At 38.9% G+C, this 24526-nt stretch overlaps 1 protein-coding gene across 3 annotated transcripts in view; it reads right to left on the reverse strand.

Moving 5' to 3' along the window:
* RALGAPB (Ral GTPase activating protein non-catalytic subunit beta) overlaps positions 1 to 24526 on the reverse strand; it is a 101381-nt gene that overhangs the window by 6520 nt on the left and 70335 nt on the right. For all 3 annotated transcript variants that reach the window (XM_060030791.1, XM_060030789.1, XM_060030790.1), the window contains exons 19-28: positions 21305 to 21492; positions 18875 to 18981; positions 17116 to 17268; positions 14559 to 14768; positions 9564 to 9722; positions 7785 to 7950; positions 4724 to 4846; positions 3335 to 3471; positions 1533 to 1641; positions 678 to 756 (exon numbers count right to left, since the gene is read on the reverse strand). In XM_060030791.1, the coding sequence (XP_059886774.1) occupies positions 678 to 756; positions 1533 to 1641; positions 3335 to 3471; positions 4724 to 4846; positions 7785 to 7950; positions 9564 to 9722; positions 14559 to 14768; positions 17116 to 17268; positions 18875 to 18981; positions 21305 to 21492 (1431 nt within the window). The remainder of the gene's footprint in view (positions 1 to 677; positions 757 to 1532; positions 1642 to 3334; positions 3472 to 4723; positions 4847 to 7784; positions 7951 to 9563; positions 9723 to 14558; positions 14769 to 17115; positions 17269 to 18874; positions 18982 to 21304; positions 21493 to 24526) is intronic.

Below are 24526 nucleotides of genomic sequence, written 5' to 3' on the forward strand. Positions count from 1 at the left end.
ATCTTACGTGCAATACAAACCAGATCATGGAAACAGAAGGAACTTACTCAAAGTTAAAATATCAAGTTTAGCTTGATATAAATTATTTGTTTAAACCAAAGACAAGCAAGCAAAAAGCTCTGAAACAATAAAGCCTGCACAGATACATTCTTATTATTCTTAGAATCATATTATTCTGTTTTTATCCTTTTTGTGCATGAAAAGCTAAAATAAAAATCTTAGTATTATAATAAAGTTAGTATTATGTTTTACTTAGAAATATTTTCCCATTAAATAGCTCCTATGTGATGAGGACATTTTAACTGCTATCTATCCAGAATGTTTTGACCAATTTAATTCCATTATTTCTATCTAATATTGCTACTCTATTATCAGCCTTCATTAATACTTAATTGCCTCCACTTCTCCGTCTTTCTTTTTTGCCTCAGATAAATTTAAACAGCAATTAATTATGCTATTTAAAAATCCTTGCTAATTTGATCACCTTGTGCATTAATCTACAAACTTCTCTCTTTGATTCTTCTCCCCTAATTACGTTTACTTCTTACTGCCTTCATCCCTTTTGTTTCATTAAAGTCCTTATCTCTTAATGAAACTGCAATCAACATACTGTAAACAATAGGTTTCTCTATGCTTAAACACAATGCTGACAAACTTCAAGCAAGTATAGAGCGTACCTCAGAGAAGTGCTACTATTTGCAGTAGTCTCCACACCAGTACTGATTTCTGTCATCAGGTCTGAGAGGGGAAAGTTTTCTGGAAGAAAATCATAGCATTACAATTAATATCTCCCTCCTAGGAAACCTATTTTCCTAATCTCTTCACATAGCAGGCAACATATATATGGACTGCGCTATCCTAAAATATATAATCCTAACTATTCTTCACAAATTAAAAAAAAAAATTCTCCCTTAAGACGTATTTTAGATAAGTTCATCTAAAGCAGAGAGTTTTTACAGAACATAATCTATAGTCTTAGAGGGCTTGGAAATAGCTTTAGAAGTTCTGGAAAGCAACTTTCACACTTTCTTATAAACTCTGAGCTGGATGAGATTCTAGGATAAATACACATTTCTAATGTTCTTAATGCAGCTTACATAAAAATCATGAGAAACATATCCATAGCACAATCCCTAAGGACAAATTAAGCTTTACACTAAAATAAGACAGTAGGGTCTGTGGAAAGAGGGTGAAGGAGGTGTTCCCCCTTCTCCTTTCCAGAGGTTCTGGGGTAACTGGGGGCTACATGCAGTGGGACCAAGTGGTCACAAACCAGTAACTGTCATACCAAGAAGAGTTAAAGGCTTTTTGTAACCATGAGTCTCATCAAATCTTCACAACTATGAAATAAGTGCTGGATCACTCATTTAACACATGAGTGACCTAAGGCTTAATGAAATCCAGGCTTGCTGAACTCCAGTTCCAGCTCTTGGCCACCATATAGGGCCTATGCTGCCACTCCCTTTAGACATTTAACAAGTCATCGTCATCCTATTATAATCTTATTAATGGACAAAGTCCTTACACAGTACCTATATCATCATAGCGTTCCACCCAGACTATAGAAACTCTTGTCTCAGGTCCAAGGGGAGGCACAGGGCGCCCCTGAGGCAGCTTCTTCATTCTGGAACTGGGACTGAGCTATATGAGGCAGAGAAAAGCAGAAGAGGGGAAGAAAAAGAAACAAACAAATAAAAAACACTGGCTTAATAAAACTACAACCATACATTCATCAAGCTACCCAGTGAAATAAGGATCACGTCATGGGAAGTCACTTCTGGAAAAAAGTATAAAATACATGTGCAAAAAAGCCCTTCTTTGGTTCCTCTGTTTATCAAGTCTCAAACTAGAACAAGGAAATGAAGGTCTAGAAACTTCAAATGAAAAAAAGATAAGGAACAGTAAACAATTATAGTTATAAAAATAAAATTTGATGCAATGCCTTAATGAGTGCTTAAAAAGGATCTGAGTCTATCTCTATGGTCAGAAAGCAGGACGATTTTTCCATCATAGCAACATCACTGATTTGCCTGGGGATCCTTTCAGTGTTGAATTCTTGTCAACAGCTTTTCCTGTATCTACTGATATGATTTTTCTTTCCTTAAGTTTGTTAGTAGTCTGCAAAGTATGTGGTAAATGAAAACATGGTGCTTTAAGAGTTGTCATTCTTTGGATTTTAAGAAATAACCAAGCTTTATGCGATTTATTTCTTTTTCTTATTTCCCTGCATAAAACCTCTACTATCTTGTGAATAGAGGTAGTGAGAGCAAACATCCTTGACTCCATTTGGTGGGAAAGCTTTCAGAATAATGTGTAAGTATAATGTTAGCTGCAGGTTTCTAGCAGAGTTCTGTTTCAGGTTGAGGAAGTTCCCTTCTAATCGTAACCACGTTGGCATTCAGAAAATGAGTAGCAATCCCTGACCATTAGATCTGACTAAAATTCTGCATTACCTGACTTGTTCTTCTCCAAACTGTATTCTGTAAAACCTTTTTAAAGGTAGCAACTCATGATTTTCAAAATCAGTCTACTTCAGAGAGTTTTATACAAGTTAACTTTTTTTCCCAAATCAATTTTAAAGGTGAACCTCTCCCATATTCTTTTAAGCAAATACTTAACGTTAAAAATCATTTTAAGTGTAGAAAGAGCCAAATTAAACTCCTTTACAATGGAAGAAGGGCTTCAGGAAAGTTTACACTACACTTTTGTCTTTTTTACTATTTGTTCTAAATCAATTTTCTTACACCTGTAAACTGATCCTGTAGTCTTGTTATCACTTACTCAGTCACTTTCCAGTAAGGATTAAGACATAACATGAGGGGAGAACACAGATAAGACACAACATCTGATAAGGTAAGAAAAAAGGATAAAAGTAAAATGCTGTCTTCTTGTAGTAGCTGCTGTGTTGCCTCACTCAGTGCATTTATTCAAACACTGGGCGATTCTTCAAAATGCTGTCATCTGTATGTTGTCAGACTTAAGTTGGATTTTGCATGATTAATGCTATGAAATGTATAGTAACTGTTGTACCTTTAGTGGATATTTTAGGGACCAAATAAAAACCTAGGCTTGAGACGGAATGGATGAAAGAACCGAGCACGGAACTGAAATGGCTAAATCAAGGAAAACAACAAAGGCTGAATTAGAATTAAATATTTGTTGCAAGCTGAAAAAAAGAAAAGCATAAGAATTTGATTAAAAAAATTAAGATACTAATGAATCAGTACTGCTATAATTACTCTCTGAGTTAAAGTTAAAAGCTTTTCAGGTGTGATTTTATAATTACTTCCATTTCACTACAAATTTTTGGAGGTTTATCAACAAAGTGACTTACCCTCTGTGAGGAATTAAGATTGTCTGTGTGATTAGGGAAAAGCTCAAGCGTCAGGGATGGCTGTTTCAGAATTCCTGGCATAAGATCCATATTTGAATCACTGTCTTGGTCTGAGATGTTACTTTCCAATGAATCAGCTATAGCATAAAGAAAAAAAATAATTATAATACCTACTACTTCCTTAGAGCAAACGTGTTTATTAAACTAGTTATGCTAACAGTCCAACCTAAGTCACTTAAGCAAAGCATTGCTTCTAGAGCAAGGGTTGGCAAAGTTTTTCTGCAAAGGATCAGGTAATAAATATTTCAGGCTTTGCTGGCTATACAGGTCTCTACTGCATATTCTTCTTTGTAGTTTATTTACAACCCTTTAAAAATGTAAATACCATTCTTAGTGTTCTGAATTTTGCCTGTGTGCCATAATTTGCTGGCTCTGGCTCTACTGAGTTGGTGCAAACAGGCTGGGCCAGAGACACCAGGCAGGGACTCAATAGAGGACAGATGGGGCCTGGCTTCTGGAATTCAGGTGGTAGATCACAGCCTTGACATGAAGGCAAACAGCTGCTAAGACACTGACCTAGAACATGGAAGGCCCCTCCTGCCACGGACACAACTGGTCCCAGAGTAAGAGACAGAGAGGGGCCTAGAGTGCAAAATTAAGGGTCCAAATACAAAGGTGAGGAGGCTGCCTAGGTAGGCTAGGGTACACAAAAAGTCATTAGCCTAGAGATGAGATCATCAAAGTGTGATGTGCAGCATCCTATCCTATGGATGGTCTCAATGAAGAAGCTGAAGTTTTCCACCTACTGCTTGGTCAGGCACAAAGAAATGAGTTTAATTTGCAAGAAGCAAAGGTTCTAGGCAAAATAAGACTAAGAATTCAGACTGAGAAGTAATGATCACTCCTGATCCTTGAGAAGAACAGGCTTAATCACCACCTTTTCTAGGCTGAAGTTTCTCCTCCTCAGTGTTAGAAGATCAGCCAGATGCCATCATGAGGGCCTTCCAATTGCAGGATTCTCTGGGGTTCCATATAAAGGCTCTCACATGGAAACAGGGAAGCAGGTGAGAGCTTACTCATAATTAGAGAAAGAAATGAATAAACTGGAAAATAGGGCTTCTATGTATTAATCAGATTAAAAAAAGTTAAAAAATGGGCCAAAGTGGATCTCCTTTATTTAAAAATTATTATTAGAGGGCGAGTCTTCTTGTTTTTAACTACTTTCCTTTAGTTAAGAGGGGATAACATCCTGTACCTCTGCATAATCTAAAAGCTATCATGCCTTTGAAGCTGAAGAATGTCTTAGATGACTTCAGAATCTCCCCCAATGCAATATTACTGCACAAACCAGTGAATACAAAAATAGTTCCATACAAAAACTGCTCTTACTTAAGGACTCCACAGAAGAAGGAACCACAAAAGCTATTTCTGTAAGGGCATCAGCATAATACAGCACCTTCTTCTGTCCGTTGAAAATGCTAGCCCCAGCATCTTCAGAGGAAATCACTTCATCTAGGAATGAGAAACACTACATTACTGCTCTAAAAAGTGGGGAAAACCAATATCATCCTGCTTCCTGAAATTTTAACTGGTTAATAAAGTGATAATAAATAGAAGGTACATTTTCGACATGAACCAATTAATGTATAAGAAGAATAAACCATAAATGTTCATTAAATGTCTTTACACTAACTTTATTTTTTAAATTAGAAGTTGTATTTTTAAAAAATTTATTTTATTTATTCATTTTTGGCTGCATTGGGTCTTCGTTGCTGCGTGCGGGCTTCCTCTAGTTGCAGCGAGCGGGGGCTACTCTTCGTTGAGGTGCATGGGCTTCTCATTGTGGTGGCTTCCCTTTGTTGTGGAGCACGGGCTCTAGGCATACGGGCTTCAGTACTTGTGGCACACAGGCTCAGTAGTTGTGGCGTGCAGGCTCTAGAGTGCAGGCTCAGTAGTTGTGGTGCACATACACTAACTTTAAATCATAAAATCTTAATTTCATACTTTCTGAAACTACTCTAAACCAGACCACTTCTGATTAGCAGGACCTTTAGCTCATCTGTATAAGGCGGATTTAGGCAACAGTCTCTTTGGAAGAGGTAACAGTAATCAAAAGGGAGAAGACTACCACAGTCCCTCTGAAGGGAAGGGGGACAGATGTCTGCGTGTGTGTACTCTTGCTTTCAAGGCATTTCCTGTCCCTGGTCTCTCTCTACTGCTCCTCAGCTTTGCTTCTGTTCCACTTTCCCCAGTGATCAGTGATATAATATGAAAGTGTACAGGCTGTTTAGTAATAGTATCTGCTCTAAGCCAGCAAGATTGAATTAACAAAAGTAACACTCCTGAGAGCTAGTATAGTTTTCAATTAAAATGGACACAATGCCCTGCCAGTAATACATAAAAGATCAACAACCTGACAAAAAACTGGGAAGAGGAAATAAACAAGTAGTTCTCAGGTAAGAAATAAAAATATGAGAAGATGCTGAAACTCAATCATAATTAAAAATAGAAAATTCCTCACCTAACAGACTGGAAGACACCTAAATTGGTGAGGATGTGGCAAACAGGAAGTTTAGACCAGAGGTTAGCAAACACTTTCTGCAAAGGATCAGATAGTAAATAAGGCTTTGCATGCCATATGGTCTCTGCCACGACTACTTAAGTCTGCCGTTGTAGCATGAAAGCAGTCAGATAATACATAAAGAAGTGTGGCTGAGATCCAAAAAAACTTTATTTACAAAAACAGGCATGGGCTGTAGTTGCTGACTCCCGGTTTAGATGCTGGGCAAGCACTTGTGTCTGCTGCAGTACACACTGTGGTTACTGCCCCAACATCCACTCCACCCTCCCCTCCTCTACCTTGTTTGTTTCTATCAGGATCATTCCATCTCTCTTGCCACAGCGACAGGCTCAGGGTGGTCCAATCACTGCGTATCTCAGGATTTGGGGAGAAGGGAGGTTCTGAGACTCAGCTAATCTCTCCTCTTCAGACTAGTGTGGTATGTGAATGTAAAGCCTAGAACTGCCTTATTTGCACTATGAGGAAAGCCAGGCTGGGACAAAGCCAATACATGGAAATCAGAGCTAAAGAAAAACTGCAGAGAAATAGAACAGGACTGCTGATCAAATGGCAACAAAAAATGTACACTAATCTCTGGAATTTTCAGTTATATGAGGCAATAAATGACCTTCAAACTCTAAGCCAATTTGGGTCGGGTTTTCTGTTACCTCCAACCTTAAGCATCCAACTGATACATTTATACATTTATCAAACTAAAAAATGTGCAAATCCTTTATCAATTCTACTTATGAGAACTTAGTCTATAAATACACTCAAGCACATATTAAAGGTTATGTGGCAATTAAAATTAGAGCATATCCTCAAATACTTTGATTCAACCTTGCTTGAAAGTAGAAAAAATTACAAGTCACAAGTCACAATGATATTCAATGGGAAACCTTGAGAGAGTATAATCTTGTTGACAGAAAAACTTTGCTAATTCAAAGCACTGGACACAGGCATTACCCACTTGAGAGAGGTATTATTAACTTTCCAGTGATTTCAAGATTTCAAGAGCTCCCAGAACAAAAAGCACTAGCCAGGTGGTGCAAAGGCCTTAAGTTTAAACTTATACTTGCTCTGGTACTTGTTATCCTGATTACAGCTCCTCAGGAGGATTTGCAGAGATGGGCATGAATCTCTCAGAGACAGTCAGCTGTTTACTACAAAGATTTTTATATAATATCCCAAGAATGTAACTTAAATGACAGCCACAAAGTCTAAAAAACACATCTGTTAATAGAAAACTATATTTATTAGACAAAATACACTTGTTAGGAAACTGTACTGTTTGCTATAATCTAAATTTATTATAATATTGTTATAGAAAATGGAATTTGTTCACTCACACTACAAAAAAAGGAACTTATTAACCTTGTGATAATTATGCCATTAATTTTATATTAATTAACTCTGTCATTATATATGTATATAACATATACATTCATTTATATATACATATACATAAGTATTCCCCATATTAACAGAAAATGTCTGGAAGACTATACAATTATTAAGTGACCTCCTGTGAGGATTAGAGGAAAGAGACTTTTCCATTCTATACCTCTGCTTGTTTTTTTTTGTTGTTGTTTTTTTTGCGCTACGCAGGCCTCTCACTGCTGTGGCCTCTCCCATTGTGGAGCACAGGCTCCGGACGCACAGGCTCAGCGGCCATGGCTCACGGGCCCAGCCGCTCCGTGGCATGTGGGATCTTCCCGGACTGGGGCACGAACCCGTGTCCCCTGCATCGGCAGGCGGACCCTCAACCACTGCGCCACCAGGGAAGCCCTCTGCTTGTTTTTTTTTTTAATAAGACTACAAACTAATAGTAATGGGCGAAAAGCCAAGAGTAACAAAACAAGAAAAAACAAATGAACATACGAGTTTTACCTTGTTCGGGTCCTTCACCATCATCGCAACTGTTAATAGACCAACTGGTGGAAACATGCCCAGTCCAGCCAGGGTGTCTGCCCACATCTACCGCCCAGCCAAGGGAGAGCAAAAATTCTAGGAAATGTGGCTGAACATTTCTGGAAGACTCCACATTCTTTAAAATCTGAAATATATACCAATCATCAGATATAATGAAGGAAACAAAAGGGCGTATCAAAATAAGCTTCATAAAAATCGATTCACTTTGAAGTGTCTGATAAATCAAGCCCAAGCTTAGAATAAACTGGGGACTATCTATATCACTGTAGTTAAAAATGCATGCTTCCAAGTTAGATAGATTTGGGTTCAAATCCTGGCTGGGCCTTGGGCAAGTTTCTTAACCCCACTGCTTCAGTTTCTTCATCTATAAAGTGAGTAATAATGATGGCTGTGAAGATTAGGTGAGATAAGAAATACAAGAAAATCCTTTAGCTCCCTCCCTAGCAAAATAATTATTGAGCTAGACATGTTTACTAAAAGTAAACAAAAAACACTAAGTCCCCGCCTTCACAGAGTCTGATTAGTGAAAAACATTACATAGGTATGTGATTATTTACTTACAAATCTTGACAAATGCTATAAAAAGTATAAACCTGTTACAAATTCAATAATTAATGAGTGGGAAAACATCCTTCTCTTAGTCCAAAGAAGAGAATGTAACCATTCCAGAAAAAAACGAAGTGACCAGAAGGATCTCTCCTCTTCACCAAGTACAAAACTTAATTCCTGGGCCTCAGAAAGAAAAGTCCCTTGTTCTAAAACAGTGGTTCTCATGGGGGTGACTTTGCTCTCCAGGGGACATTTGGCAATGTCTGGAGACATTTTTGATATCACAACTGGTGGGGCACTGCTGGGACCTAGTGAGTAGATGCCAAAGATGCTGCTATATGTCCTATTCTATAGAACAGCTCCCATAACAAGGAATTATCTGGCCCAAAATAGCAACAGTGCTTCTGTTGAAAACCTAATGCTAGAGGAAGAAAAAGGAGGAATCCTCTACAAATTAAAAATGAGATGGGGAGAGGGGTAGTGTATCAACATCACCTGGGGAATCTCTTAAAACATAAGATTCTCTTAGCCTACTCCAGAACTTCTTTATCAGATCAGGAGAGATAAGATCCTGGAATTACTACTTTTAAAAGCTCTCCCAAGTAACTTTTGATGCAGCCAGTCCACAGATCACTGATGTAGTTGATACAATGTTAATCTATGGCAAGACCATCTGGAGGCCTAATGAAGTCAAAACATGTGGTGTGTTACGTCGAATACTTCTCAATCCACCGGGCATCATTGCCAGGCCATTATCTCTTAAACATATCATCTCTTAAACACATCATCTCCTTAGAAGTGTACCTGTTTAGTTCACCCATATCCCTTCATATCCTTCTAAGTGCCAGGAAACTGATTTGACTGCCAGTTCTCGTCTTCTTCCAATTAAAATTTTTTTCAGAAGTGAAACTTTTAAATAAACAACTTGAAAATTTAGTCAAGATGCAATAAGTAAGTCAAATTCAACTTGCAGGCCACTGGCTGGCAGCTGGAAATTAATCTAAATCTTCCCTGTGACTAGGGAAGGCAGGTCTCAGCCATTCTAAAGGAGGCCTCAGAGAATCTTATTGTTTTCTAGTCACACTCAGTTCCTAGAAAGCCAAGGAAACTCAACCGGTGTAACAATTACCTCAAGGGTTTATAGAATTTATAGCATAAAAATTTACCCCCAAAATCCAGAAATCTCACCTCCTGGTTTGTTTTCTGACCTGGCTTCATATAGAAAATAAAAACTGTGTCGAAGGGACGACATGGCAAGAGATCCAGATACCCAATGTCATCAAAAAATCCAGGTATCATGGAGTCAAGTGCAATAAGGTGAGGAGGTAGACGACTATTTGCAGGTTCCTATCGCCAAAGGAAGAAAGGAGAAATTATTATCTCTCTTCATCATTCTAATTATAAAAGCAATACTTGCTCACGGTTTAATAAACATTAAGTAAAAAAAAAAAATTATAAAGTCGCAGCAATAAGCACAACCATAATCCCAAACTACAGAAACTATTTAACATGCTTGTGTTCTTCCTTCCAGTTCTCTTATTTGCCTTTTTCTGCTGAAAGACAGTTGAAATCTTAATATGTATATAATTTAAAATCCTATTTTCTCTATAAAATATCAAGCTTTCTAGCAAAAAATTTTATATGTATTTTATTCTTATTCATTGCCGGTCTTAATGCAAAATGGTACAGCCATGCCCGGAGGCAATTTGGCAGTTTCTTGCAAAGCTAAACATAGTCTTACCATACAGTGAAGCAATTACGTAACTTGGTATTTTCCCATATGAATTAAAAACATGCCTACACAAAAACCTGCACACAAATGTTTACAAGCAGCTTTATTCATAATGGCCAAAACTTGCAAGCAACCAAGGTGTCTTTCTGTAGGTGAATGGATAAGTAGACTGTGATACATCCACACAATGGACTATTATTCAGTAATAAAAAGAAATGTGCTATCAAGTCACAAAAAGACATGGAGGAAACTTAAATGCAAATCACTAAGTGAAAGAAGCCAATCTGAAGAGGATACATACTATATGATTCCAACTATATGACATTCTGGAAAAGGCAAAACTGTAGAGACAGTAAAAAAAATCAGGGGTTGGGTGGGGGAAGGAGGAGGAAGTATGACTAAGAAGACTACACTGGATTTTTAGGGCAGTGAAACTATTTTGTATAATGCTATAATGATGAACACATGTTATTATACGCATTTGTCAAAACCCACAGAATTGTACAACACAGAGTGAACTCAGGTAAACTATGGACTTCAGTTAATAATCCATCCCATACTGGTTCATCACTTGTTACAGATGTGTCACAACAATGCAAGATGTTACAATACGAGAAACTGTGTGTGTGGAGGAAGAGAGGTTATATGGGAAGTCTCTCTACTTTCTACTCAATTGTTCTGCAAACCTAAAACTGCTTTAAAAAATAGTCTATTAATTTTTTAAGGCATTTTTTGTTTTGTTTCCCCCCATCCTTTATCTTCTTTGAGATCCTGATCTTGCCCAGCAGGTTGGGCCATCCATGATATTTTTCAGGAAAGCAACCCCCAGAGATGGCAAGGATTACTCTCTTCTACAATAGCAAGGATCGTGAGCCTGGTCTTCTAGTCCATTATATAACATTCCTAACAAGGGTTGAGGCAACACCCTATCATCAAAAACATTACTATTTTTGCAGTCAAACAGAAGAGTATTCACACTATGAAATAAGTAAGACTACAAATAGCCTCGCATCAATTCAGGTCAGATTTTTCCACTAAGTGAATTTTATACAAACATACAAAAGAACTTCTAGTTTTCATTTTTTACTTTGAAATCATGGATAAGGAACTACAGACCTGTAGCATGCTATGATACACCTTATAGGACAAAGGCTCCACATTCTTTCTTTTTTAAATAAGCTATCTCATCACCTTGCTCTTCTGGATGATCTTCTGATTCAGGAACATAACATGCATATATTTTATACCTCTTAACTCTTAATAACTTTAAAGTTTTTCTCTCTAGGTCTGTGTTTTAATACATTTTCTTAGAATAACTTTTGTCAATATCGCAGTTGTAACTGAGGTATTTTGGCATCATATTTGTAACTGCATATTAGAGCCACAGTCATTAATATCTATACTTGGTGTGTAGTGATCTTAATTCCCATTTACTTTAAACATTCTATTGATTCTCTTATGGCTGTCTAATTAGAAATCATATTACCTGAGAACTGTCTTTTCCTTTCCAATGGTTTTTTTCCTCTTATTTAGTTTCTTTTAATATTTCACTGACTTTCCTGGTTTTGATACTATACTGTAGTTATGTAAGATGTTACCCATTGGGGGAACCTCCCTGCACATTTTTAAAAAAAAACTTTCTGTTAATCTATAATTATTTAAAAATTAAAATAGGGACTTCCCTGGTGGTGCAGTCATTAAGAATTCGCCTGCATATGCAGGGGACATGGGTTCAATCCCTGGTCCGGGAAGACCCTACATGCCACGGAGCAACTAAGCCCACTTGCTGCAACTACTGAAGCCTGCATGCTCTAGGGCCCGCATGCCACAACTACGGAGCCCACGTGCTGCAACAACTGAAGCCCACGCGCCTAGAGCCTGTGCTCCGCAACAAGAGAAGCCACCGCAGTGAGAAACCCATGCACCTCAATGAAGAGTAGCCCTCACTCGCCACAACTAGAGAAAGCCCACGTGCAGCAATGAAGACCCAACACAGCCAAAAAAAAATTTTTTTTAATTAAAAATAAAATTAAAATAACTTTTCATTAACTAAAAAACTCTCAGTGTTAAACAGTGGCCAAGGTAGATATCCTTTACCTCTGATTTTTAACAAAGGGTGGTTCTAGTTTCCTCATTCCCCATCTCGTTTCCTAAACAGGCTGCCATTTACTGAGATCTACATTACTGGCCCTAACTAAGTTTTTGGTTTTTTGTTTATTCATTTTTTAAAAATCAGACTGAATATTATTCTACTGAATACTGACTGTTTTATTGACTGATCTGCTAAAATAGGATCAAATTATTTTCTTAATAACTTTACTAATATTTACCAATAACTGACTCTCCTTAAGTTCCTAGGATAAACCTTACTTGGTTGTAGAAGTTAATTTGTTTAACACGCTGCTGAATTCAATTTTACTAGCATTCTCCTTAACACTTTTGCACATATATTCGTAAGTAAAGATTGGTTTATAGCTTTTTCATGTGTGTGCTGTCTGGTATAAATTACTAGAGATAAGGTAAGATTCATAAAATAAACCAGTTTACTTTCTGACTTTTTCCTATGTTCTCTTTTTTTAAAAGAATATTTATTTGGCTGTGCTGGGTCTTAGTTGCAGCACGCGGGATCTTCATCGCAGCATGCAGGCTCTTAGTTGTGGCATGTGGGATCTAATTCCCGGGATTGAACCTGGGCCCCCTGCATTGGGAGTGCGGAGTCTTAACCACTGGACCACTGGGGAAGTCCCTTTTTCCTATGTTCTGAACCAGGTGAGAAAGCATGAGAATTATTTCCTTGAAAGCTTAAAAATTTCAAGCAGAATAGATAACATGAAAGGAAAACTTCAATCTCAGAGACAGGGCTGTTAAGGCTCTTCTTGTCTCCCTTCAGTCCATGCCTCTTCTTGTCTCCCTTCAGTCCACAGAATGTAATATTTTCTTCTAGTATGTTTTTATTTACTGCTTCTACTCTGTTCAATTTTCTCCACTAGGAATACCACTAATCATTTTTAGGTAGTATCTTTGTTCCTGGCCTTCCATATTTACCACTGTATTTCTCATTATTTTCCTCTTTCTGTTGTTTTCTTCTGCATTTTAAGAGTTTTTTACTTTTTACTCTCCACCACTAACTCGATTTTCTACAACATAAAATATTTTTCATCTACATGCTGAAATCCAAACTCAGTCAGCAATGTTCCCCTCTGCTTTCCTTAAAAGTTAAATGGCCTTTAACCAAGTAGCTGTTGGCGAGTAAGGGCAGGGGGCAACTTGTGCAATAAACAACTTCTTGCCTAGCAATCTTCAGTTGTGCTTTTCAAAACAAACAGGCCTTAGTACAAACTCTAAATCCACATTCAGGGAAGCCATTTCACATTTTTGAGGCCCTGTTTCCACATCTGTGAAATAGAGATACCATTACTTTCCTTGTAAAATTGTTTTAATGGAATTAAGAATAATGACATTATTTACCTTACAGGCTGGTTGACTTTGTACTACGTACTACATGAAGCACCTGACACGATCATAATGAGATGGATACCCTTATCACCCCTATTTATCTATTTATTTATTTATTTTTGGCTGCATTGGGTCTTTGTTGCTGTGCACGGGCTTTCTCTAGTTGCAGCGAGTGGGGGCTACTCTTTGTTGCGGTGCGCGGGCTTCTCATTGCAGTGGCTTCTCTTGTTGTGGAGCACGGGCTCTAGGTGCACGGGCTTCAGTAGCTGTGGCTGGCAGGCTCAGTAGTTGCAGTGCACGAGCTCTAGAACGCAGGCTCAGTAGTCGTGGCGCAAGGGCTTAGTTGCTTTGTGGTATGTGGGATCCTCCCAGACCAGGGCTCGAACCCGTGTCCCCTGCATTGGCAGGAGGATTCTTAACCACTGCAACACCAGGGAAGCCCACCCCTATTTTATAGATGAGGAACTAAGACTCAGAAAAGTTGGGCAACTTGCCCAAGATCACATAGCTGGCAAGTAGTGATGCCAGGACATAAACCTAGACAGTCTGATCTCAGGAACTGCACAACATAAGAAGTGCTTATACTTGTTCCTTTTTAAAAGTGGCATAGAAGAGCAGAGTAAATTGTAGCCCATACTTTCAGTAATAAAGTGTACTGGGGAAGAGTTTTAACATTCTTTTTTCTAATTATCTATAGATTTCATTAATATGTGTGATATGAGTCCTACATTACCTAGGAAAATTCAGAGGCGCATATATTATTATATTATAAGCAGTCCCCTCAGACAGAACTCTAAATATATTCATGGGAAAACTGTCTTGGAGCTCATATTATAACCTACAGCATCATGGAATTTCATTTCCTTGTATGAAGGGTAAGGTTTTAAACAGTTTGTTTTTTAAAATTCCTTCTATCTTCATAAAAATGCTTTAGCTATCAGCAGCTGAATGTTAATATATGAATATATTTACTCATAAAAGTTTACAGAAATTACCTTCAATGCTTCTAAGGACAAAAATCCAAAGTGTGAAAGGAAAAGGCGTGCTGTTTGGAATTCCTGGGCAGGAGGTGGGGGCTTACAATCTGTAATCGGATCAGGAAAACTTCTCTTCTGCAATTCCTCCTCACTTTGTTGTTCAAGGTGTATTTCATAAGCAATCTGCTGGGCCATGCCATTCCTTAATTTTTCATGTCTCTCTTCTAACTGAAATAAACCGAACATTTCATTTTTTTGGAATTATCATAAAAGTAATAGAATTAATCAAGTTTTAAATGAAAATAAAGCTACAAGCAACAAAATAAATGAAGATAATTTTCAGTGATCAACACTGAGTTTCAATTCAGTACAACCAAGAGCATACAATCAAGCAAATACGTTACAAGGTTAAAACAAATACCCAAAACATGTCCCTACAGCCTCAAAAATTGCTCCTTCATCTCCTTGCTGTAAGTGAAACCACTCTGTCTCTGCTTCCCTTCACATCGGCAAGAAAGGGGGCAGAGTCGTTGCTCTCTGCCAGATCCCTGTCCATCTTCATCCTGCAGTGATCCCCTCATGTTTTGAAGTCCATAACCATAGCATTAGTTGCTATACTCTTGGAGTTATTACCTCTGCTTCCCTTCTGATCCATCCTATTTAAAATTCCATCCTCTTTGGTGAACAGCCTGGCTTATATTCCTACAACCTCCTCAACCTTCACAACTCTTGCCATCCATGACACACGTTGTACCTCAGATGTGCTGTACTTTCAAGAGCTACCATCCTGAAATTCCTTTCCTACAGCTCACCCAAACTCCTACTCCCCCTTTACTATCACTGAGAGGCAAACAACCCCTCCCCGTATTTCCCCAAGCCATTAGCATCCTTCTGGCTTCATCTACCTCCCAACCAAAACTAAATCCCCGAATCTGACATCTTATACCCTCTTCTAAGCATATAACATGGCTGTGTTGTTCCTTATTCTTCCTTATTCACCCAGCCAATCTCCACACCATTCAAATTTTTTACTTATGCCTCTGGATACCAAGGACTTTTTTTTTTTTTTGCGGTATGCGGGCCTCTCACTGCTGTGGCCTCTCCCGCTGCGGAGCGCAGGCTCCGGACGCGCAGGCTCAGGCTCTCCGCGGCATGTGGGATCTTCCCGGACCGGGGCACGGACCCGTGTCCCCTGCATCGGCAGGCAGACTCTCAACCACTGCGCCACCAGGGAAGCCCTGGATACCAAGGACTTTTGGAGAAAGTCAGCAGAGTGCATTAAGTAACTTCACTACAGATGATGCTACTTAAACCTAGCTGGGCTGCCTGGCAATTTTAAGAATCATCTTTGCTTCCCTATTTCATTGCTAAGAACTAAGATTAAAATTTATATAAGCTGCTTTAATTTTCCTCCTTTCCACCTCTAAATGTCTCTGAACCTTCACTGACCCTCTCCTCTCCTGTCTTACCAGAAGTGTCCCTTTTCTAAACTCAATCACAGGTTCTTGACCCTACTGCCTCCAGGGCTTTACTCTGTTACTCATCATTTCCCCAGGCCACCTTACAGTGTTGGCAGGTGCAGACCCTTTTCCACTGGCTCCTTCCACCTCTAATTCTTCTTGAATTAAAAAAAAAGAAAGAAAAAGAAAAACCAGCCTTGCGTTTCCTTAGCTAAGGCTATTTCCTCACACTCTTTTTCACTCTGTACCCTTCCCTTTACTGCTAACAGTAACAGTGTAGTTTATATTCACTGCCTTTTCCTCTTTAACCATTCATTCCCCAGACCCTTACACTTTAATACTCCTTTGAACTTGCTCTCAAAGGTCACCAACATTTCATGACAAAATCCAGGGGCCTCTTCTTAGTGCTCCTTCTCCTTGATCTCTCTAGCATTGGAAACTGCAGGCAGCCTCCATTCCTAACCTTATATTCTCTCATGCCCTGACATACCTGTCTTCCATTTCTTAAAATTCTTCTCTCTTGACCTAAGTGACCAATTACTTAATCTATTTAAGTATCTAAATTAATCTAAACCCAAATACATTTCTCCCATTTTCCCAAACCTGACCTCTTCCTAATGTCTATATTTCTATAAATGGCACTGTTATCTTTGTCACTCAAGCCTGAAATCTAAAGTTCTTTGGCTCTTTTCCTTCCCTCATCAATCCAAGACTGTCTGGATCTACCTCTACAAGACATGCCATATATTTAAACTTCCACTATCAATGAGGTAGTCCTTCCCATCCCCTGCCTAGATTGTCATAACTGTCTCTGAATTGGGCTCCCTTCTCCAAATATCCTCCACTAGGGTCTGATCATATCAGAACACTACTGAAACCACAGACCAGCCCAGGCAGCCCAGTGCCACCTCTCTATAAGATATGTCCAGTTTCTTTCAATCAGCCACAATCTATATTTGTCTTACTACACGGTAACCTCCTGGATGACAAATACCCAGGTCATCTTATGAATCACCCCCAGGAATACCAAAGAAAGGCAGTGTCTTGACCACAGAACTTGTTGAAGAATGTTAATAGTCATTCTCTTAACAACAGCTGATAATAATTTATCTTACTTCTTCAGTAACAATTTCATGCAAATCTGGAATGCTCAGATCTGCTTTCACAAAAGGAATCTTGTCCACCTCTTCAGGAAATGGTCGATGTTTCACAGTATATTTAAATCCAACATCATTTTTAGGAACTGGACGAGGTTCAGGCACAAAAAGCTGTTAAAATAAAACAAATAACATTATGTTTATTACATGTGGGTGCCAGCTGAAATGACATGTATTTCCCTGGTCTCTTAGAAGCCTGTGTTTCCCTAGGATTGCATAACACAGAAATTCAGTAAGAATCTGCAAATACTACTGCTAATGGTAAAGGTACCAATGTACTCTTTTACTTTTATAAAAATGTTCATCAACTTATGACAGATTTTTGTGCCTGATAAATGGGTTACGGACCTCCACTGCACCAGGCCTGAATCTTCCATATTCAGCGGTAAGCCAATAGGTAAGGCATTTCAGAGCTTAAGGCTCAAACTTCCTTCTTCCCTAAGGGCTCTCAAATCATTCCATATAATAAAGTAACAAGTTTACATCCACTGGGCATCTCTAGACAGTGAGTTCAATAATTAGAACCTTAGCATGGCTTAAGTGAAAAGATATGGCACCGAATCTAGGTCTTCAAGGCGCCAAATCCCTGCTTTAATATATATTAGCTGTGTGACTTCCGTTTTCACACCTGAAAAATGGAAATAATCCACCACAAGACTGTCATAAGGATTAAACAAAAAAATATATGGCACATATTAAACTACTGAACAGTTTTAGTGCCTTTCCTGATCTCCTTCTTCCTCAGTCTTTAATGGCATTCAGTGGCTTATACAGTGCTGCTGACAGAATGTGACTGGCGTGACGCCACCAGGAGCAAATAGGGGTGTGCTCCTCACAGCAAACACATCTCATCTAACAGAGACATATGGAATGTTCAATTGTTTTAGGCATTTGCTCCAATTTTGTGAGCGTCTCTCTTAAATGCTGGTAAAATTTTATTATGTTTTAAAGAATTTTTAGTAACATAAGTAAAAGCTTACAGTGTGATAAGTGAAAAGAGCAGTATATACAAAAATGACTAAAATTCTATTTAAGTGTTATATACAGAAAGGAACAAAAAGATTGGAAGGAAACCCACTAAACTATTAACAGTGGCTATCTACTTCTGGAGAGTAAAAGTACCGGTGATTTAAAAATTTCTTCTTTATTATCTGAATTTTCCAACTTTCTCCCGTAAGCAAATTTTATTCACGTGATTACAACTGTTATAAAGAAAATAAACTGTGCCACCCCAAAGAAAGATTTCATTAAATTATACAGCACATTAAAAAATTATAGAGCATATTACCAATTATACAGTTATATGAAACAATCTGAAACTAAGTACTGTTGCCAGAGACATCAAGGCTCTGGCAAAATTTTTTTCATAATGGCATGTACCTAAATTTTATTATTTTAAACACTGCATGGAAAAAATTCGGTCCACTGTTCAGAACAGTAGTTCTTAATCATAAGTGGATGTCAGAGTCACTCGGAAAGTTTTCTGAAAATACACCTGCCTTGAAGACGTCTTTAAAGAGTATTTCAGTGGACCTGGAATTCTAGGCTCCTAAGATGATTCTGATGTGAACTCACGGACTGAGAATCTGGCTAGGATCAAAAATATTTATCTGTGATTTTTGTTGTAATATTATTTAACCTTTAAATCAAAACACACACAAACACGTGCACACACACACTCACTCCTAGTCACTTCCCTGTAACTTCTGATGGATACCTTCTGATTTGCTTTTGCTCCTCTGGGTAAAAGGCAAAGTTGTTGTGCCCAAGCAAGTCTTCCAGACATTCCCCGGACCAGCACAGTGACAGAGGGGAAAAAATCATCTAGAATAAAATGTTGGTGGAGAAGTTTTTATTTCTGACAACATATAAAATACACCTATTGTCAATTTTAGAGCCTCTAATAATCAAAGCCCTAGCATAGTGCTTCCCTAACTTTTATCCTTTGTGAACCATCTCTGTGGATTCTGTCATATCCAAGTACCGCTATTACTATTTAAATTTAAACTTAAAATTTTTGAAGGAAATGATATATTTCTACCTTAAAAGGAAAATCATGAATTTTGGTGTGCTAATTATATATTTTTAAAACACATGTTTAAAAATACATAAAATAATGTTCACCGATGTATCAACCAACATCATCTCACATACCTCCAGCAATACACATACACATTTTTGGGCAACACTATCCTAGCAAATACTCTTAACTTTCAGTGTTGGGAATGACCTAAATGCAGAAGACAGGCTGGGTGCTTGCGGTGCTGATGTTACATTCACCCATGCCTTTGTGCACCACAGCCCACCACAGGCAGGCACTGTTTCATCCCAACACAAGTTCAGGGGCAGGAAGAAGGGAGGTAAAGAACTCAGGATGGACTGCCTGAGTACCCAGATCCTTCTTCCTATTCCCTCCCTTCTTTTGTCTCTGGTGTAGGAGTCAAACTTGTTCAAACTTCTCTCTCTTACTTCTGTTATTAACTATTACAATGAACCATTAAAATATCCTTGTACTTCTATAAAATCCCAATTGTTTATATTTTTGGTAGAATTCCAATGCAATGAAATTGCTTCAAATGAGAGTAATGGAGTCCTAAAAAATCTGGAAAAGGGTTGACATCTACCCCTCAGGCCAGGAAACCTGGAGAGGATACTGGGATTTTATAGACTCTTTAGCAGGTGGCTCGGGAGTGGGAAACTGGAGGAATCATGAATAATTGGCACAAACCAGGGAAGAAAGTCAAGCAACACCCAGGTCTAAGGTAGAGAAGGATGAGGTGCCTTAAGAAGGAAAGACTTGGGACCAGTGCTTCTGGAGTTGGGCAACGATTAAAGGCCCCATCCACTTCATATTAAAGTCACTGTATCTTACCACAAGAGGAAGGAAAGCTGTGATGGTATTCACTCGTCCCTGAACTACTGGGAAACGTCTCATTTCATTTTATGGATTTATGAGATCCTACCTATATATACTCAACAGAATTTGCATGGGACTCTAAGATCCTTTTCATGTTTGCAAAAGTAAGAAGGTTAAGTCTTTAATCACTGAGGAAATCCTATCACTGTGGGGCAACAATAACAAAGAGATAGTATGAGGTTCAGAAAATTTGGACTCTAGTCCTGGTCATACCATACACTTCTCAAGTAACCCTGGACAAGTCACATACCCTCTCTGAGCCCCAGTTTCTTAACCTGTAAATGAGGGAATTGCACGCTAGGTGATTCCCTGTATGCCCAACTTTTCTGTAACCTTCACTTTCCTTTACCTTCCCAGCAATAAGGGTCTCTCTAAGAACATGCTTCCTTTACATACTGGCTGATTCCAATTACCATCAGAAAAAATGTACTCTGAGCAGTCTGCGTTGCAGTGGTAATCACACACCTTGAGATGGTTTATAATTGGGGGAAAGAGGGGAAGAAAACAGTGCATGTTATGTCAATGGAAAATCACTGAAGAATTTTCAGGAGGGCACTGGCATGGTCAGATCTGCATTTGAGGATGAATGCAATGGTGGCAGCAAGTAGGATGGAGGTAACGGTAACAAATTTTGGAACTGGAAGGAGGAAGAATCAGATCAGGTAGGAAGCAATAATCCAGATAAGAAATAATAAAGTCCTGCATTTGGCTGTACTGGGAGGAATGCAGAGAAAAGAAGATTCCAAAGTCACTAGCGGGGTAGAAACTTGGAAACCAACTACATAAGGGAGTAACAGGAAGGAGAAGGCAAAGATGACTCCTCCAATTCCCAGCCTGTTTGGGTGGCACCAATAACTGAAAAAGAACAATGTGGAGTGAAGGGCGGGAAAGGAGAGGGGCAGGATCCAAAGTTCAAGAAGGACGAAAGAGTAATAATGATTTTTATACACAGTAAACAACAGAAATATCCCACTGAACTTTTTATAAAATTATGGAGCTCTTTTCTAATAGATATAAAGGGTCTCTAAAAGATTCTATTTAATATGTATATTGCATTTTCTGACCCTCTATTTTTTAGCTGCTATTATCTCATCAGCTAGAAGGCTTTCTGACAAATGCAAAATTACTTAGAATTTGCAGTCTTTCCTTCCCCGATCCTGGAAACAGCTTGCTAATACTGATGAACATGTTGATTTAGCAATGGAAAAAGCCCGAAGTGCTGAAACTTACTCTGTTCATTTCCAAGAGGTTGCTCCAGCATTGCCAGGATGACACTGTTATCCAAGACAAAGTACCGGAAACTATGCTTGTTTATGGTTGGCAGTCTGGAGTATTTAATCAAAGTGGTCTCATTCACCAGACTACAAGGAGAGGCAGGACCACTGGGTGAAGGAAATGCGCCAAGCAACTGCATAATACTACGGAGAATGCAAAAGATAACAGTTAATCCCCAAAGGGAAATCTTCAATTCACCTCATGCATCAATCTGTGCTTCTGTTCTTTTGGATTTATCTGACCACAGCCACGCTTCCTCTTTGAGAGTCAGATTTACTCCCTGTGGCAGATGCTGTGGTGTGCTGTCCAGATTTCCCTCTCCAAGACTGAAAGACCCAGTCCCCCAGATGCAGGGAGATGGTGGCCATAGCTTTCAGCTGAGTCCTGGAGAGGCCAATGAGAACCACTTCACTCAAGATCACAGCTTCCTCCTGGGGCAGTTCTCGTCCAATGAACTGTTAATGCAGGGGTATAAAGTCCCAGCCCCCCGGCCCCAACATGAGAGAATCCTGAAGGGCCAGCCCAGCTCCAGAGCTCTTTGTTGCAAATGCATCACAGTTTATGTCTTCCCTCTGCTCAATCCTACTTCCTTCATTCCCTCATAAGGGTTGATCCTGAGAGCACTTTCCAATAAACTTCCTGCAAGCAAATTTCTCTCTCTTGAAGTTTGCTACCCAGGGAACCTGACTAATCATACTTCCAAATCATGAAGCTCCTAAAGATATATTTTAAAAAATGTGTGTGCTCCAGGTTTCAGGATAATGCTAAAGCATTCTAGACCTAGAAAAGGATCCAAAGATCAGCCAAGACCCCTCAATTTTTCAGACGGGGAAACTCAGGCTCAGAAGAGATAAGTGATCATCAAGAGACCAGAAACCAGGGCCTACTGCCTTCTCACTGTGTGGCCATGAATAGATATCGTCATTTTACAGATAAGGAACTTGATGCACTAGTAGTTAACATCTCACAGAACCACTGTAATTATTAAATGAGAATATATATGAAAAAATGCTTTATAAACTGGAATTCAACTGATCAAGTCTTACCATTCTGAAATGTTTATATCCACAGAGATTTCTGCATACCTTCAATGCATAATAGTAATAACTTACATATACCACTTACCATGTGCCAGGCACTGGGTCTAAGCACTTTACACATTTTATTTAGTTATCATAACAACCCTATGAGATAGCTACCATTATTATTCCCATTTTCTAATTAAGAAACTGAAACACAGAAAGAATCTTCTTAAGAAAACTTAAAGATTTTACCTTGTGGTCCTAATATCACCTGATCCTTCATACGTAACTCATTTGAAAACTAGTATTCCCCAACACCATTGCAATCCTCTCCCTTTCTCTTTCATTCTAATGCTTGAACCCAAATCTCTCTGATAATAGAAGGCAACACTGCTCAACAGATACTTTCCTTCCATTTTCTCTCCTCCTAGGAGAAGGACTATCTAAGAATTTCAAGGACCAGGAGAACTTCATGATGAGTTCAGGCCTAAGAATTTATGAAAAACCAAGAGACAAGCAATGGGAAAATGTGGGTTTTCTAACATGGGACAGAGATGGTTGTCACAAAGCATATGGACCATGTGAGCTTATGTTCCATGCAAGATTCTAAGACATTATCAAATAGGTTGCTGGCAAGGGTACAGGTCACACCAGCCTAACCACATTTTTCTCTTCTTGATGATTACTAGACTGGAAAGGCAGAGAAATATCTCTGAAATCAAGACATGCAAGTATTTGGCAGTGTATCATTATAAACTTACAGACAAGATTTAAAAACCTCTGTGAACCTGAAGGGAAACCTCTTATGTGCTTTGTGAGTCTTTCTCTGTTCTATATATATATATATATATATATATATATATATATATATATACACTTTAAAGAACTAACCATTTATTTATTTTTTTTGGCCACGCTGTGCAGCACGCGGGATCTTCCCCGACCGACCAGGGATAGAACCTGTGCCCCCTGCAATGGAAGCGGAGTCTTAACCACTGGACCACCAGGGAAGACCCTGTTCAATATTTTTATCAGTATCTTTTTTTTTTTTTTTTTTGCAGTACGCAGGCCTCTCACTGTTGTGGCCTCTCCCGTTGCGGAGCACAGGCTCCGGACGCACAGGCTCAGCGGCCATGGCTCACGGGCCTAGCCGCTCCGCGGCATGTGGGATCTTCCCAGACGGGGGCACAAACCTGTGTCCCCTGCATCGGCAGGCAGACTCTCAACCACTGCGCCACCAGGGAAACCCCTATCAGTATCTTTGATTAGGACACACAGGGCAGGCTCATTAAATCTGCAGTTGGGGACTTCCTTGGTGGCGCAATGGCTAAGAATCCGCATGCCAATGCAGGGGACACGGGTTCGAGCCCTGGTCCAGGAAGATCCCACATGCCGCGGAGCAACTAAGCCCGTGCGCCACAACTACTGAGCCTGTGCTCTAGAGCCCACGAGCCACAACTACTGAGCCCGCTGGCCTAGAGCCCGTGCTCTGCAACAAGAGAAGCCACCACAATGAGAAGCCTGCGCACCACAATGAAGAGTAGCCCCCACTCGCTGCAACCGAAAGAAAGCCCGCACACAGTAACAAAGACCGAACACAGCCAAAAATAAATAATAAATAAATAAATAAATTTTAAAATAATAAATAAATAAAATAAATCTGCAGTTGACCAAAAGTTGAGCTGCAGAGTTAATATATCAGAGTAAGAATTGGGATCCAAAAGAATCTTAAAAAATTAATAATGAGGTAAATCTTACATAAAGAAATTTCAAGTTTAAATGTAAAATTCTGTACATTACATCCAAATACCCCCCAAAAAAATAAGTACAGGATGAGAAAGACAAAAGGTAAATGCGTTAAAAAAAAGCCTCTAAGATTTTAGTTGACTTAGTACAAATCACCAGGTTCTCAAAAACCCAATGCAGTCTCTAAGTACACTTTAATGAAAATATAATATTCTACAATTTAAAGGTCATTGACCTTTAAAGAGGTACACAGACAAACCTGCGCCATTGAAAGGAAAAAAGACGAGGATGATAAAGGTACTCTAAATCTCTGTCATATGAAAAACAGTTGAAGGTACTGGCAGAAATGAATTAGAAAGAACATGAGCACTGTCTTCAGACACCACCACTCCTCAGAAAAAAGCGTTTT

The sequence above is a fragment of the Delphinus delphis genome, chromosome 15 (assembly GCF_949987515.2).
Source record: "Delphinus delphis chromosome 15, mDelDel1.2, whole genome shotgun sequence".
Classification (NCBI taxonomy): Eukaryota; Metazoa; Chordata; class Mammalia; order Artiodactyla; family Delphinidae; genus Delphinus; species Delphinus delphis.